A 16,775-nucleotide genomic window follows, 5' to 3' on the forward strand; every position below is an offset into this window, starting at 1 on the left:
AACAATGAATATATACTTTGGGGTCAGGAAGGTTTTTTTTTTTTTTATACAAATTTGTAATTCAGCAATTATGGATCAAACATAAAAAGACATTTATAATGTTACGAAAGATTCTATTTCAAATAAATGAACGTAACTTCTATTTATCAAAAGATCATGAAAACAAATGTTTCCACAAAAATATGAAGCAGCAAAACTGTTTTCAACATTGATAATGATCAGAAATGTTTCTTGAGCAGCAAATCATCATATTATACTGATTTCTGAAAGATCATGTGACACTGAAGACTGGAGGAATGATGCTGAAAATTCAGCTTTGATCACAGGAATAAATTACACTTTAAAATATATTCAAACACATAACAGTTCATTAAAATTGTAATATATTTTTACATTTTTTGTACGAATTAAATGCAGCCTTGGTGAGCAAAACTTCTATAAAAAAATGTTTTTAAATTACTGACACCAAACTTTTTGTGTTTTATGGCTAATAACAGAAAAAAAAATTGTGTTATGGCAGCCAACACCTTTTTTTGTATGCAAATTTTTTTTAAAGGTTGAGTCAAATTTAAAAGATTATTAGACATGAATTTTTGGATAAAAGCAACTGTTAAATAAATGTAAATCTAATGAATAAAGGTTAATGGTTATTGGTTATTGTGCGTAATAACAAATTTAACAAACTTAATATTAAAGGCCTGTTCACACCAACAAGCATAAGCATATATTGATAACTATATTAGCATCCAAAACAGCGGATGATATCGTCCTGTTTATTATTATAAGCGTACTCTTAAAGCAGGATGGATTCTGATTGGCTGTCAATGATTTATTGTTCATAACCTGGAATAAATTGTTCTGAAAGCTATTCCAATGATAATTCCTCTGTAACGTTATCGTAATAGTTGTGGTGTAAACTGCTATTATTAAATATACAGAACGATTTTTAGAACTATACCTTTACCATTATAGTTATCTTCCATCTTATAAAGCGATAAGCCCCGAGGCTGTGCATAACGGTCATATACGAGCTATGGGTGCGAGAAAAAATCAATTAATATATGAATCGCGATTCTATCTTATAACGATTTGAATCGATTCACAAATTTCAAAAAATTGATTTTCTAAAAGTTAAAAGTTTTCTGTTAGACTTCTTTAGCGTCGCAGTAATACTTAATCACAATAAGCCGTGAACAAGGACTCAATGCGGTGCTAGCGCTGACGGACACACAGCTGAAGTACGATTTCATATACCCTTTAATATCAAAACTAAAATAGCCTTGTTTATTACAGGAGACTGTGTGTAATGATTGTAGTCAGCTTAAAGGGCATTTGTTTTATAATATTGGGTTAACTAAAATGGGAAGAAAAACTAAATAAATTTCAACGTTTACATTTAATTCAGTAGGATTTTCTTTTCTTCTAGACCTATTAAACTGTCTACCCAAACACAAAACGGTAAACTAAAATCAAAAATGCACAAATTGAATCGAAATTGGATTCAAAATCGAGAATTGATTTTAAATCGAATCGTGACCTCAAGATTCGAATCGTGAGGTACCGGAAGATTTGACTCTACAGTCATGTGACGGTGAGGATATCAGTGTTGTCGTGGCTGAGGAGGCCGAGTAGCGAATGAACCGCGTTCAGCTCCACCAGAAGATGATACAGCTCCGGGATAGTGGCGATCACGTGCATCTCCTGGATGATGTCATTCAGATCAAGCTCCGCCTCCATGAATCTGCCAACAACAGGAAGTGATGTCATTTCTCTCTTTTTTCTTCTTTTTTATCATTTTGAGATGATAAAAAAGCAAAGCATCACATATATACATTTGTTGATGTAATTTCTCTCTGTGAGCCACTGTGGATTCATGTTTGCATCTCATTTCACATTTAAAAGTGAACGGTGAAATTTTATTCTCAATAACTCACTTCTCCGGGTTGTCGGGAAACTTGATCCTCAGCTCCTGGTTTTTGTAGGATCTCTTCTCAAAGGTCAGGATCATTTTCTTCACAGTGCTCTCATCCACGGGCTCCCCCTGTAAACAAACAGAAGGTCAAAGGTCATGATTCTCATCTACAGTGCGCCTCTGAATTACATACGAGACTTTTTCCCACTTAAAATTACTCTTTCTACACCAGATTTCGAAAAGTTATTCATCTGTTCTGCTGTACTTTGTTATATTTTGATGCCTAATTTAATTTGAAGCATGAACAATTCAACATTGGAACTCTAGTGTGAATGCCATTTAAAAAATTAAATATGCAAAACAGTATAAATTTGTAATATCGGCAATCACATCACAACATCAGTTACCATCCATATAATATCCATATAAAAAAAACATGAAGAAAAAAAAACATTTACTGTTTAACCTGTTTTTAATCAATATTTATACTATCGACATTTGGCCTAACTAAATAAATTCTTTGTATTATTATTGTTGGCACCAAATAAAACAAAAGAAAATTAAACTTAATTCTTTATAATTACACAAAACAATCATTGGTTTTGGGAAATAAAATGTTAAAAACTGTATTTTGTAAAACAGTGTATGTTATATAATTCTTCATCACAAATACAATATGGCATAATTTTTTTTTAATTGAACTGCTAAACCAGGACCTTACATTATTTAAGTCATATTACTGCAATATTTTTATTGAGGTTGCTGTGAAACAATGTGCAATGAAATAAAACTTTTACAATATATTATTAAATTAAATATTACATATTTAAAAATATATTGTCACAAAATATCCCATCTTGAATGCGTTATTCGCTGAAACACACATTACTGTGGGCATTATTGTGCTAATAATAAACCAATCAGAGGGCTTTTGGTGGATTCAAGTGCACCTGGGATTATTAATACGCGTTAGTCACTCTGGTGAGGTGATGTACCTTTTCTACAAAACAATTAGCAAGATTTTTAACATTTCTATAATGATGAATAAAGAATGGGCGTCAGTGCGTTTCCGCTTTTTTATTTTTTTATTATGTTAATGAAAGTGTGTGAATTAAATCACTATATTATATCATAATTTTACTATACTATCTATATGTATATGCATTTAGATTAGTTTTATTCTAAATAATAACTTCATTCATTTCAATAATGCACCATCAATACAGATGTTGCATTCATTGCATCCGCCTCAACTCAAAAACCGGCTTAAAGAAAGTTCTGAGTTTCCCACTCGCACTTACCACTTTGTGATGCCAATCATGTGCATTCAACTCATAAACACGGTCTTTCCGACATGACCAGAAGGCATTGTTTAACCTCCTTGTTGCTTGTAGAATAAACCCACACGAACATGTTGTGTTCTCACCTCTGGATCCTCTCCGTCCTGATCCATCAGTCTCTCCAGGATCTTGTCCCCGTCTCCCGTCTGCTCCTCACTGTCCAGGTCTGACCTCCCCAGAGCCCGTCCGCTGTCCCGACCCGAGCTCTTCTGTTTGCCTCTCGAGTCCTCGTGGCTGTCCTCCTCTCGGGGTCTCTTTGCTCCGCGGTCCGGCTGAAAAGAGGAGTTCACAAGAGAGTGAAGCTATGACGGATCAGGACGGTCCATTTGACCATTCTCAAGATATATGCAACAGTAATTAACTAGGTTTCCATCCACCTATTTTATGTTAATTTTGGGGTATCGCATTAAAATTTAGACTTCTTTCAAAAACATTAAAAATAGTATTGTTTCCGAACTTGTGAACAGTACTGTACACACACACACAAACAGCCTGGTTCGCTATCTTTGGACTCGACTCTCCATAAGCATAAAGGTTTTTATACTGTACAAACTGTATATTCTCTCCCCTTACACTAACCCTACCCATCACACAAAACTTTCTGCGTTTTTACATTTTCAAAAAATTATAATTAAGTATGTTTATTAACCCATTTCCTTCGTGTGGACCAATGGCTGGCAACCTCAATGTAGGTGATCTCAGGTTTTACTATCCTTGATGGTGATATTTGATCCCCACAATATAATTTAAACCTGTACACACACACACATATATAAATATATATATATATATATATATATATATATATATATATATATATATATAGTGGTGCTGGGCAACGATGAATCGCACCCAAAATAAAAGTGTGTGTTTACATAATATATGTGTTTGTACTGTGTAGAATTATTTTGTATATATAAATACATACGCATGCATGTATATATTTAAGAAAAATGTGTTGTTTATATATAAAATATTCATATGTAATATAAATTATGTATAAATAATGCAAAATATACACATGCAAATATTTATTTAAATATATACTGTACATGCATATGTGTGTATTTACATATACAAAATAATTATACACAGTACACAGATATATATTATGTAAACACAAACTTTTATTCTGGATGCGCTACCATCCATCCAGATCCAGCACTAATAAACACCTAATTTTTAATCCAATAATAAACCAGAAAATGTTATTTAATCGCAAATTTACAAAATGGCAGTGTTACCGTAGTTTTTGGACATGGTGTCATGGTATTATTTCAAGACACATGTTAATAATTCAGTACCATGACCCAGCTTATATAGACTACACGACCACAGTACTTTTATATCAGGGAGGAAAAGACTAATTATTACTATTAAAGACATTTATAAACGTATATTAACAACAAACACTCAATAACTCGCATGCGCATGTTCTAGTTTGGGTAAAGGGTTAATAACGCTTTTACCTTCTTAAACAACCTTAAAACACGCATAAATCATTTGTAATAGTTTAAAAACAGTTTATTTCTGGATTAAATATTAAAGTTTAAGATAGCATTGACACCAGTAGCAGAACAGTTCAACCAGTGACAAACTCATCCGAATAAAGATCACAGTGAGACATTAAACTTGTCAGTACCTGATAATTCAGCAGCTCTCCTACATCCATGATGATTTCTCTGTGTTTTAATCCCTAAAAACGTCTATGTTTCGTACAACAGCGTGTAAACAACACGCTTGTGAACAAAACTTGATTTCTGTTCTTCGCGTGCATAACCGGCGTGAGTCACAGTCACAGGGAGAAGACACTCAGCAGCGACACCAGCAGGCGAGGAGAACAAACTACAACACTACAATACACACACGCGCGCGCACACACACACACACACACACACACACACTCACCTTATCTGCCAGGATTTTTGTGTCATGAAAAGTATTGCATGCCACAATGAAATAACTGAAGAATGGTTCAAAATGAGTCTAGAAACATGTATTAATAAGTGTATTGGATAAGCAGGAAATTAAACTTCTCTTGCAATGCAGCATTTATTCTTAGCTGACAGTTTTAATCCACTGCCTCAAATCAGTTGCACAAATCCATAACAGTCATTATGTCCAGTTCTGTTTGGCTTATGCAAACTTTGCTGCAGGTTTTTATCTCTTTCTCTACAAGATAAGCAAGTAGGTAGACAGCTTTAATTATTCACACAGAGATTACAGAATCACAGTTTCCTTTAATCTTAATTGAAAACTAGCAAAGTACTCTCTGCATGCGGCAAACTGCATAATATTCTTATAATATATGAAACAATATGCATTAGGGATTCACGATATATCGGCCACCATATCAGTATCGACTTTTAATTTTGAATGTTATCGTTATCGGCGCAATAAGAAAATATGTCCAATTTATTGAAGCCGATAAATAATGGATTATTTTCCTTCAGCTGAGACACTTCAGATACACACTGTTCAACGTGATCAAATAGAGAGATTCATCGGTTATTGGTATCGGCCAAAATCTTCATATCAGTGCATCCCTATGCATTATAATAATAAATGTTTTAAACATTGTTTTCACATGACCTCATCATTTTGCATATTTAATTCAGTAAATGTTGTTCATTTAAATGTATATATATTGTGCTTTATGTGGTTGCATTGTTGTAAAATTTGTCTGAAAACAATTCACAGATATGCAGATTATGCAATTATGCTGCAAACTATTTCATATTAGCTTTGTGTGCAATATGTTGGCCAGGCATTGAGGTGTGCATATGTTTCTGGTCTTTGGGCCTAAAAGCCAATTCATATTGTTATGAACCCAGTATGGCTCATATTTGTGGGTTGTGTGTTTTTCTTTCTGTTTGGTTTGCAGGATGGAGTTAGAGTGAGTGACGTCATTATTGACTAAGGAGTTACACCTGTGTTGGAGCTGATGCCGGCAATTAAAAGCAGTTCCCTTCAGCTGTGAGCGCGCGCTCTCCCATCCTCGTGCCATTTGTGTCTTGGAGTCCGTTGTTTGTTTGTTTGTTTGCTTTCCGTCTCGTCTCCGTCTCATTTAATTATTCTTACTTTAATAAATGTTATTCTTTTGAGCAATATCCAATGTGTTGTCTCCTTCTTTGTCGCGGCTTGCGAGCCGGCCGTGAAAAATGGGGGCTCGTCCGGGATTTAACGTTTGAAAATTCCAGTTGTATTTCGACATGATTTGGAAGCGCTTTGGGTTTTTTTTGCGTTCGGTTATTATGTAAGTAAATTGGCGTGTTGATTAACCGAATGTAAAATTGTAAGATTGTTTGTTACGGGATGTGTGGAGTGCTGTATCTGTAATTTGGCTGTTCCATGCTGTTTTGTAGGAGGTAAGTGATTTTTGCAGATCCTGTTGTGGGAGGAATATTTAACAATATATGTGTTCCCTGGTTAGGTTTAGCTGCTCATTCCCTTTTGGAACGAGTGGATGTAATGTAACTTTTTTATTTTTGTGTGGCGACCGTGAGTAGAGCAGTTGTCTCGGGTGCATATCCATGATATGAGTGAGTCGCCAGCGTGCTGGTTGCTTTTCTTCGTATTAGTGGGAGCTGGTGCTTAAAATACCCCTCACCAGTAACCACATGAAGATTATAGGGTTGAGTTATTTAGATTTTAGAGGGAACTATTTTATTCCTCCTGCTGTGATTTGTAAAAACACTCTTTTTTTATATTTGTAACGTGCATTTAAGGTGAAAAGATGTCTAATCTAGTCGAAGAGTTTATTAGTTCTCCTTTTGAAGGTTTGCTTGATTCGTGTACAAAAGATCAGTTAATCGAAATAGCGGATCATTACGAAATTAAACTTGGAGATAAGAGGTTAAAGGATAGTACAATTATAGAGGTAATAAAAGGCCGTATTGTTTGAAATGTCCGATACAGCTACCACCTCTCAAGTTAAACCTCATGTCGGCTCTTTAACTTTTGAACAACAGGAACGATTATTGTTGTTACAGCTTGAACAGGAACGTTTGAAATTGGAAGTAGAGCGTGAGAAAACTAGAAATGAACAGACTAATGTTGAACTGCAGAAATATCGCCTGGAAATAATAAGAGAAGGTGGACTAGATGGTTCAACTGATGCTTTGCATGGTGCTCAAGTGTTTGACAATGCTGGGAATTTGAGGTTAATGCCTAAGTTTAACGAGCGAGACCCAGATCCCTTTTTTATATTGTTTGAGCGAATAGCGGAGGCAAAAGGTTGGCCTAGTAAGGAACGTACACTGCTTTTACAATGTGTGCTCACAGGCAGGGCTCAAGAAGCTTATTCTGCCCTGTCACTCTCGGACTGCAACGAGTACGATACCGTTAAAGCGGCTGTTTTAAAAGCTTATGAGTTAGTGCCAGAAGCGTACCGACAAAAATTTAGAACATTGTCTAAGGGTGTGAAGGAAGCTCATGTTGAGTTTGCTAGAGAGCTAAGTACAGCATTTAGTCGCTGGTGTATGGCATCTGAGGTAACCACATTTGAAGAGTTGACTAACTTAATTGTGCTTGAACAGTTTAAGAACTCTGTTCCTGCTCGAATAGCAACATACATAAATGAGCAGAAAGCTGAAACAACTGCTAAAGCTGCTGAGTTGGCGGATGACTGTATTTTAACGCACAAGAGTAGTTTTGAGTTTCGGAAAAGGGATGATATTTTTGAAGATAAAGTAGATCACATGCCCAAGGATTCATCTCTGATCTGTAATTATTGTCGTGGTAAAGGCCATTGGAAAAATTAGTGCCCTGTGCTTAAAGGTAAGAGTAAAGGAGGAAAAGTTCTTCGTGTTAAACCAGCAGGCCTTGTGGCACCATTGTTGAATTCTGTTAGCTTGTCTTCTGAAGGATCTCCTACAGCAGTTAACCATATAAAGGATGGCGATTATGCACCTTTTATTACTTACGGGCACGTGTCGCTTGTTGGTAAAGAGAGAAATGTGCCAGTAACGATACTGAGGGACACGGGAGCATCGGAGTCATTTATTTTGCAGGATGTGCTGCCATTTTCCTCTGTGAGTGATACCGAGACTAGTGTTCTTATTAGAGGAATTGGGTTAAATATCCTATCTGTCCCATTACATAAAATGATGTTGTCATCTGAACTTGTGAATGGAGAAATGGTGGTTGGAGTGCGTCCATCGTTACCAGTGGAGGGGGTGGAGATCATTCTGGGAAATAATTTGGCAGGGGGTAAGGCAAGGCAAGGCAAGGCAAGTTTATTTATATAGCACATTTCATACACAATGGTAATTCAAAGTGCTTTACATAGAAGAAATTAAAATAATCAAAAGAAATCAGAATAATTAAAACAGTTTAGAATAAAAGATAAAATACAGAAATCAGAATAATTAAAACATAAAATAAAATACAGTGCAAACAGTCGGACGAACAGTGGCACAGTGCTCATTCAGTAAATGCACAGCTAAACAGATGTGTTTTGAGTCTGGATTTGAATGTGACTACTGTAGGAGCACATCTGATCTCTTCTGGAAGCTGGTTCCAGCTGCGGCTGGCATAGTAGCTAAAAGCGGACTCGCCATGCTTAGAGTGAACCCTTGGTATTTCTAGCCGATGTGATCCTAATGATCTGAGTGATCTGTTGGGTTTATATTCACTGAGCATATCTGCAATGTATTGAGGTCCTAGGCCATTGAATGATTTATATACCAGTAATAATACTTTAAAATCAATCCTAAATGTAACTGGCAGCCAGTGTAAAGACCTGAGGACTGGTGTGATGTGTTCATATTTTCTGGTTCTGCTAAGAATCCTAGCAGCAGCGTTCTGTATGAGCTGCAACTGTCTTATGGTCTTTTTGGGAAGGCCAGTGAGAAGTCCATTACAATAATCCACCCTACTGGTGATGAAAGCATGCACAAGTTTTTCTAAGTCTTGACTGGAAACAAAGCATCTAATTCTTGCAATATTTTTCAGGTGATAATATGCTGATTTAGTTATTGCTTTGACATGACTACTGAAACTAAGGTCTGACTCCAGAGACACACCCAGATTCCTGACTTGATTTTTAGTTGTTTGACCCCTAGACTGAAGGTATGCATTCACCTTGAGAACTTCATCTTTGTTTCCAAACGCAATGACTTCAGTTTTGTCTTTGTTTAACTGAAGAAAGTTTTGGCACATCCAATTGTTTACTTCATCAATGCATTGGCAAAGGGAGTCAATGGGGCTGTAATCGTTAGGCGATAGGGATAAGTAGAGCTGTGTGTCGTCTGCATAGCTATGGTAAGCGATTTGGTTCTTTCTCATTATTTGGCTCATTGGGAGCATGTACAGGTTGAATAGGAGTGGCGCAAGAATTGAGCCTTGAGGGACTCCGCATGTCATGGATGTCCACTCCAAAGTGTCAGGGGGTAGGGTTTGGCCTGTTACCTTTTCGCCTCCTGTGGTTTCGTCTTTTCCCCTTCCAGGTCCTGATGAGAGCAACAAGAATTTTCCACAGGTATTTACTGCTTGTGCTGTAACTCGATCCATGACCTCTGCACAGCCAAGGTTAACATCTGATTCTTTGGGTAGACCAGCATTTTCCTTGCCTGATGATTTTTCTGTTTCCTCTTCTGATTTAATCCAGGAGCAGAAACTTGATTCTTCTCTCCATACATTGTTTGAGAGTTTGATGTCTTCTGATGAAATTAGGCATGTTGCTCAGGGTTATCTTTTGCAGGATGGAATGTTGGTGAGGAAATGGATTCCTCATGGAAGTGACTTTGCTGGGGATCCTATCATGTGGGTGGTAGTTCCAGAGAAATATCGATCATTGGTGTTGGAGATTTCTCATGATAAACTTGCTGGACATTTAGGGGTAAGAAAGACTTATGACAGAATCCTTCGTCATTTTTTTTGGCCTAAATTGAAGGATGTGTCAAAGTATATCAAGACATGTCATACCTGTCAACTAACAGGCAAGCCGAATCAGAAGATCAAACCTGCTCCACTGTTTCCTATTCCTGCTGTTAGTCCGTCTTTTGAGCACTTGATTATTGATTGTGTAGGCCCACTGCCTAGATCAAAATCGGGTAGTATTTATTTGCTCACTGTGATGTGTGCATCGACTCGGTACCCTGCAGTCTATCCCCTCCGTACGATCACTGCAAAATCGGTGGTGAAGGCCTTGACTGAATTCATTTCTATTTTTGGCATTCCAAAGATTGTGCAAAGTGATCAAGGTTCTAATTTTACGTCTCATTTGTTTTCACAGGTTTTGAAACTGTTGCACATTAAGCACAATAAAGCTAGTGCTTATCATGCTCAAAGCCAAGGGGCTTTGGAGCGTTTCCATCAGACGCTGAAGTCCCTGCTGCGTGCTTATTGTACAGAGCTGGGGGGTGATTGGGAGCAGGGATTGCCGTGGTTGATGTTGTCAGCGCGTGAGGTGAGCCAGGAAAGTACTCAAACACCAAAGATTTGGTGTTTGGGCACACCGTTCGGGGACCACTGGCTGTGCTCCGCGATAACTGGACTGAAGGTACACCGCCTCAGAATTTGTTTAGTTATGTGAACGACTTTAAGCGCAGATTGTATGAAGCAGGTAAGATGGCAAGAGAACAATTGCATTCTTCCCAGGGACGTATGAAGTCACTTTACGATCGGCGAACTGAGAAACGACAATTTATGCCTGGTGATCAAGTGTTGGCTCTGTTACCTGTGGAGGACTCACCATTTCAAGCTCGGTTTATTGGTCCGTATGTAGTGGTGAAACAAGTTACTGACTTAAATTATCTTATTGCCACCCCAGAGAGAAGGAAGTCAACACAGCTGTGTCATATTCATTTGTTGAAGCCTTATTATTGTCGTTCTCCTAAAGCGTTAGAGACCAGAACAGATGTGAAACCTGTACTGGTAGTTGAGAGTATTTCACCTGTTCCTTTGGAAGAGGAAATTGATGAAGGGGTTTCTTTCCCCGAGGATACGGTGCTGTTGGGGCGTCTTAAAAAATTCAGAGACTTTGAAAAATTTGTATAAAATGTTGATCCATTTAACAGAGAGTGAACGTACCGACTTGACTGCTATTATGAATTATCATGTCTCTTTATTTGGTGATGTACCTTCGTGTACACATTGGGCGGAGCACGATATTGATGTTTGGGATGCTGAGCCCATTCGCCAACATTTTTTATCGTGTGTCCCCAAATAAACTCTTACATCTGTCTGCTGAAGTTCAATATATGCTAGATCATGACATTGCACGGCCATCATTTTCCAGCTGGGCATCCCCCTGCTTACTTGTCAATAAATCTGATGGAACTTATCGGTTTTGTACCGATTATAGGAAGGTAAATAAAGTGACGAAGCCAGACTCCTTTCCACTTCCTCGTCTTGAGGATTGTGTTGATCGGGTTGGGGCGGCGAAATTTGTAAGTAAGTTCGATCTGCTCAAGGGCTACTGGCAGGTTCCGTTGACCCAAAGGGCTCAGGAGATCTCTTCTTTTATTACATCTGAGGGGTTATTTTCTCATAATGTTATGAGTTTTGGTCTCAGAAATGCACCTGCAACGTTTCAGCGACTTATGAATAGGGTTGTTTCTGGATTGGAGGGAGTCGCGGTTTATTTAGACGATGTGGTGGTTTTTAGTGATTCATGGGAGCAGCACATGAGTCGCATTGCAGATTTGTTCTCCCGTTTGGTTGAGGCTGGTCTGACGGTCAATTTGGCCAAATGTGAGTTTGCCAAGGCCACCGTGACTTACTTGGGTAAGGTCGTTGGACAGGGTTGTGTGCGTCCAGTTCGGGCCAAGGTTGAGGCCATTGATCTCTTTCCTTCTCCTTCCACCAAAAAGGAATTGATGCGTTTTTTGGGGTTAGTGGGTTACTACCGGGGATTTTGTAGGAATTTTTCCACCGTGGTAGCCCCACTCACTGATTTGCTGAAGGCAAAAGCCGATTTTATCTGGACTTCTGTCTGTCAGGAAGCTTTTGAGGCAGCTAAATCACTGCTCACTTCCGCTCCCGTGTTAGCAGCTCCCAAATTTGACCGCCCTTTTAGGTTGTGTGTGGATGCTAGCAACGTGGGTGCGGGAGCGGTACTGTTACAAGCTAACGATGAGGGGATTCACCATTCCGTGAGTTATTTTTCGAAGAAGTTTTCTTCTTATCAGTTAAATTATTCGGTGATTGAGAAAGAGGCCTTAGCGCTGATTTGGGCCCTGCATCATTTTGAGGTGTATGTGGGATCAGTGTCAGATTCTTTGGTCGTGTACACTGACCACAATCCACTTATTTATTTACACTCTTTGCAGTGCCCAAATCAACGTTTGACTCGTTGGTGCCTCTTCCTGCAGTCATACGCCCTTGAAATTCGACACATCAAAGGTACTGACAATGTGGTGGCAGATGCATTGTCTAGAGTTCCTTACTCTTCCTAACTGTTTATGAACGATGTTTTGTCTTGCTTTCCTTTACTCCCTTAAATTGCTTCTACAGGGCCCGTAGTTGCTGAGGAAATTGGGGGTAAGATGAAGTTGGGGTTATACAGTAATGTGGGGGGTTATAGGGTGAAGGGTTTAGGTTGGGTTTCATAAGTGTAAACCCTTTTCTATGGGGGAGGGTGTTATGAATCCAGTATGGGTCATATTTGTGGGTTGTGTGTTTTTCTTTCTGTTTGGTTTGCAGGATAGAGTGAGTGACGTCATTATTGACTAAGGAGTTACACCTGTGTTGGAGCTGATGCCGGCAATTAAAAGCAGTTCCCTTCAGCTGTGAGCGCGCGCTCTCCCATCCTCGTGCCATTTGTGTCTTGGAGTCCGTTGTTTGTTTGCTTTCCGTCTCGTCTCCGTCTCATTTAATTATTCTTACTTTAATAAATGTTATTCTTTTGAGCAATATCCAACGTGTTGTCTCCTTCTTTGTCGCGGCTTGCGAGCCGGCCGTGACAATATTTACTGGCTGTTTAAATAATGCAAAGAATTTGCAGTGATTGAAAGGCCTCATTTGTGTATCTGTCTCCTGCATCTCTCTCTCTCTCTCTCTCTCTCTCTCTCTCTCTCTGTCTCTGTCTCTCTCTCTCTCTCTCTCTCTCTCTCTCTCTCTCTCTCTCTCTCTCTCTCAGGCCTGGCCGCTTCTGTCCGGCCTGTTTTATACGTGTCACGGATGACTGGCTCCTGTGAGTCTTGACAAGACGGAGGCGCTATCGGGACAACACTCATAAATCCAGAATGATGCCGACTGAACAGGTGATTTTCCGCCTGCTTCACCAGCTGACCTGCGTGGAATATTCATCCCGACATGAGTCCGTAGTGAAGGGCAGATCAGGGTTGTGTTTGAGTACATTATCTTGCTTTTCTGCTGCCATTGCAGAACTATTTCAGTTAGTACAACTTCTGTCCTTCTCATGCATGATATTTGTACAGTAGGCCATACAGCAGATGAAAAACGTCAGAACTGCTATAAAAAAAGTCTGAATTGCGGGGAAAAAAGTCAGAATTGTTTCTTACGATAAAAAAATGGATGAATTGCGAGAAAAAGTCAGAATTATGAGGAAAAAGTCGGAATTGTGAGAAAAAAATAGCAGAATTGCGAGCAAAAAGGCAGAATTGCGACAAATTTTTTCCGAATTGCGAGAAATTTTTTCAGAAATTGCGAGAGAAAAAGTCTGAATTGCGAGAATTTTTTTTCAGAATTGCGGGAAAGTCAGAATTGAGAATTTTTTTTCAGAATTGCGAGAAAAAAAGTCAGAATTGCGAGAGAAAAAAGTCAGACTTGTGAAAAAAAGTCAGAATTGCGGAAAAAAAGTCAGAATTGCGTGAAAAAAAGTTAGAATTGCAAGAAAAAGATCACAATTTGCAAGGAAAAAAGTTGGAATTTCGATTTAAAAAGTCGGAAATGCGAGGAAAAAAGTCAGAATTGCGATTAATAAAGTCGGAAATGCAAGGAAAAAAGTCGTAATTGCGAGAAAAAAGTCAGAATTGCGAGAAAAAATATCAGAATTGCAAGAAAAAAGTCAGATTTGCGAGAAAAAAATCAGAAGTGCGAGAAAAAATATCAGAATTGCAAGAAAAAAGTCAGAATTGCGAGAGAGAAAAAATGATGCCGACTGAACAGGCAATTTTCCGCCTGCCTCACCAGCCGACCTGCATGGAATATTCATCCCGTACCGTACATCCCGTCATGAATCCGTACTGAAGCGCGGATCAGGGTTGTGTTTGAGTACATTCTCTTGCTTTTCTGCAGCCATTGCAGAATTATTTCTACCAGTTAAAAAACAGCCGATATCAAAAACTTCTAATTCTCATGCATGTTATTTGTACAGTAGGACATACAGTAGATGGGTGAATGTCATGAAAACATGTCCAGAAAAAAAGTTTGATGGTTTTGATGTGCAAGAAACTTTCAGTGACCTTGTGTAGAAATTATGGTATATTCCCACCATTTGTGCTTTAACAGTGACTGACTTTAATTTTATGCCTTCATTGCTTTGAATCCACATTCCTATAAAATCTCAATGCGCATCCAGCGGCGTATAAAAACCATCTATATTTGAAAACTGGTGAATTATATCATGCATAATGAATGCATGCACTGAGAAAAATGAGGCCAGAGACCTCTACATCACACACAGCTGTCAAACAACACTCTGAACCACAGAGAGAGAGAGAGAGATCAGGAGAAACAGACAGAATGAGGAAAAAGAGGTGTAGAGGAGGAATCATGAAGGAGAGGGAGGCAGAGAGCGATATTTGCATGTCACCTCCTGTTTTAGCACGTCCAAATGAATGGTTACTATAGCAACATTTTCAGATGTGATTCTGTGAATAAGTGACAGATTCGACCCTGAAAAACGTCTCACATGCTGCGTCCTTGATCCTTATATATGCTTTGAAAAGCATGCAAAAAATGCATATGAAATACAGAGGAGCAAAAAATTATATTATTTAGCAGTTACAAATCACCATATGGCAATAATTCTTGAACTACAAGGACAGGCTTTGTTCTCTCTTGAGTTCAACACTGAAACGAATACACGTCTAACTATGTGTTAGACACTTCCTGTTCAATTAAAGCATGCAAACTCGTGATTGGTTCCAGGATGAAGCCGACAGATGTGCGAATGTTTCTGGTGAAGCTGCACAGATAAGAGAAAACAAGCAGAAGCTCTTAGCAGAGACACTCAGAGACGACAGAGAATAATGACTTTACACTGTAAAACTGAATGTGAGACACAAACATCTCACACTGACACAGAGAAGCTGCAATGAATCTTGTTGAAGGTTGATGGAGGATACAAATTATACACAGGGTTTGACCTTATAATGGAGCGCAGACAGACAGAGAGATAGAGAGATAGACAGACAGACAGACAGAGAGATAGAGACATACAGACAGAGAGATAGAGAGATAGACAGACAGACAGACAGACAGAGAGATAGAGAGATAGACAGATAGACAGACAGACAGACAGAGAGATAGAGAGATAGACAGACAGAGAGATAGAGAGATAGACAGACAGACAGACAGACAGACAGATAGAGAGATAGACAGACAGACAGACAGAGAGATAGAGAGATAGACAGACAGACAGACAGACGGACAGACAGACAGAGAGATATACAGACAGACAGACAGACACAGAGAGACAGACAGACAGACAGACAGACACAGAGAGATATACAGACAGACAGACAGACAGACAGAGAGATAGAGAGATATACAGACAGACAGACAGACAGACAGACAGACAGACAGAGAGATATACAGACAGACAGACAGACAGACACAGAGAGACAGACAGACAGAGAGATAGAGAGATAGACAGACAGACAGACAGACATGTCTGGATGGATGGATGGATGGATGGATGGATGGATGGATGGACAGACAGACAGACACAGATAGATAGATAGATAGATAGATAGATAGATAGATTTTAAATGCTTTTAATTAATGAAAACATTAATTTTGTATATTGTGTAACCCAGTGTCATAGAACTCATTCATCAGAGTTTTGTGAGTGTAAATCTCTCCTGTGATTGTGATTGACATCACGAGCCATCAGCATATGTCTGAGCGCTTCTAAATCACTGAGGGTGTGTGTGTGTGTGTGTGTGTGTGTGTGTGTGTGTGTGTGTGTGTGTGTGTGTGTGTGTGTGTGTGTGTGTGTGTGTGTGTGTGTGTGTGTGTGTGTGTGTGTGTGTGTGTGTGTGACCCGTGTGTGTGTGTGACCCGTGTGTGTGTGTGACCCGTGTGTTTGTGTCAGTCTCTGCTCGGCGGGAGCAGGTTCGAGGTGACAGCTCTAATTGAAACAGGTGTGAGAGGTCAGGGGTGTGTGTGTGTGTGTGTGTGAGTGTGTGTGAACATCTGCTCAGGGGGCGGAGCCTATCAGCACCAACACACACACACACCCGACAGAAGAATGCCAAGGGGCTTGTCACAATCGCCCGTCTGAAACACTGCAGGTACTGTGGAGTTCTGAGGATACAGCTAAAATATACTAATTAAAATGTATGACTTAAAATAATTTACAACAACGGTGAACAACTAATGAATTGTGA

General features: G+C 38.9%; 1 protein-coding gene across 1 annotated transcript in view; it reads right to left on the reverse strand.

Moving 5' to 3' along the window:
• ctnnbl1 (catenin, beta like 1) overlaps positions 1–5,061 on the reverse strand; it is a 59,773-nt gene extending 54,712 nt beyond the window's left edge. Inside the window, exons 1-4 of the mRNA XM_077217997.1 lie at positions 4,895–5,061; positions 3,339–3,524; positions 1,935–2,041; positions 1,597–1,741 (exon numbers count right to left, since the gene is read on the reverse strand). Of these exons, the coding sequence (XP_077074112.1) occupies positions 1,597–1,741; positions 1,935–2,041; positions 3,339–3,524; positions 4,895–4,924 (468 nt within the window). The 5' untranslated portion in view covers positions 4,925–5,061. The remainder of the gene's footprint in view (positions 1–1,596; positions 1,742–1,934; positions 2,042–3,338; positions 3,525–4,894) is intronic.
• Between the last annotated feature and the right edge of the window lie 11,714 nt (positions 5,062–16,775).

Source organism: Siphateles boraxobius, unplaced genomic scaffold, assembly GCF_051911475.1.
Source record: "Siphateles boraxobius isolate OS27281-9 unplaced genomic scaffold, OSU_SipBor_1 77, whole genome shotgun sequence".
Taxonomy (NCBI): Eukaryota; Metazoa; Chordata; class Actinopteri; order Cypriniformes; family Leuciscidae; genus Siphateles; species Siphateles boraxobius.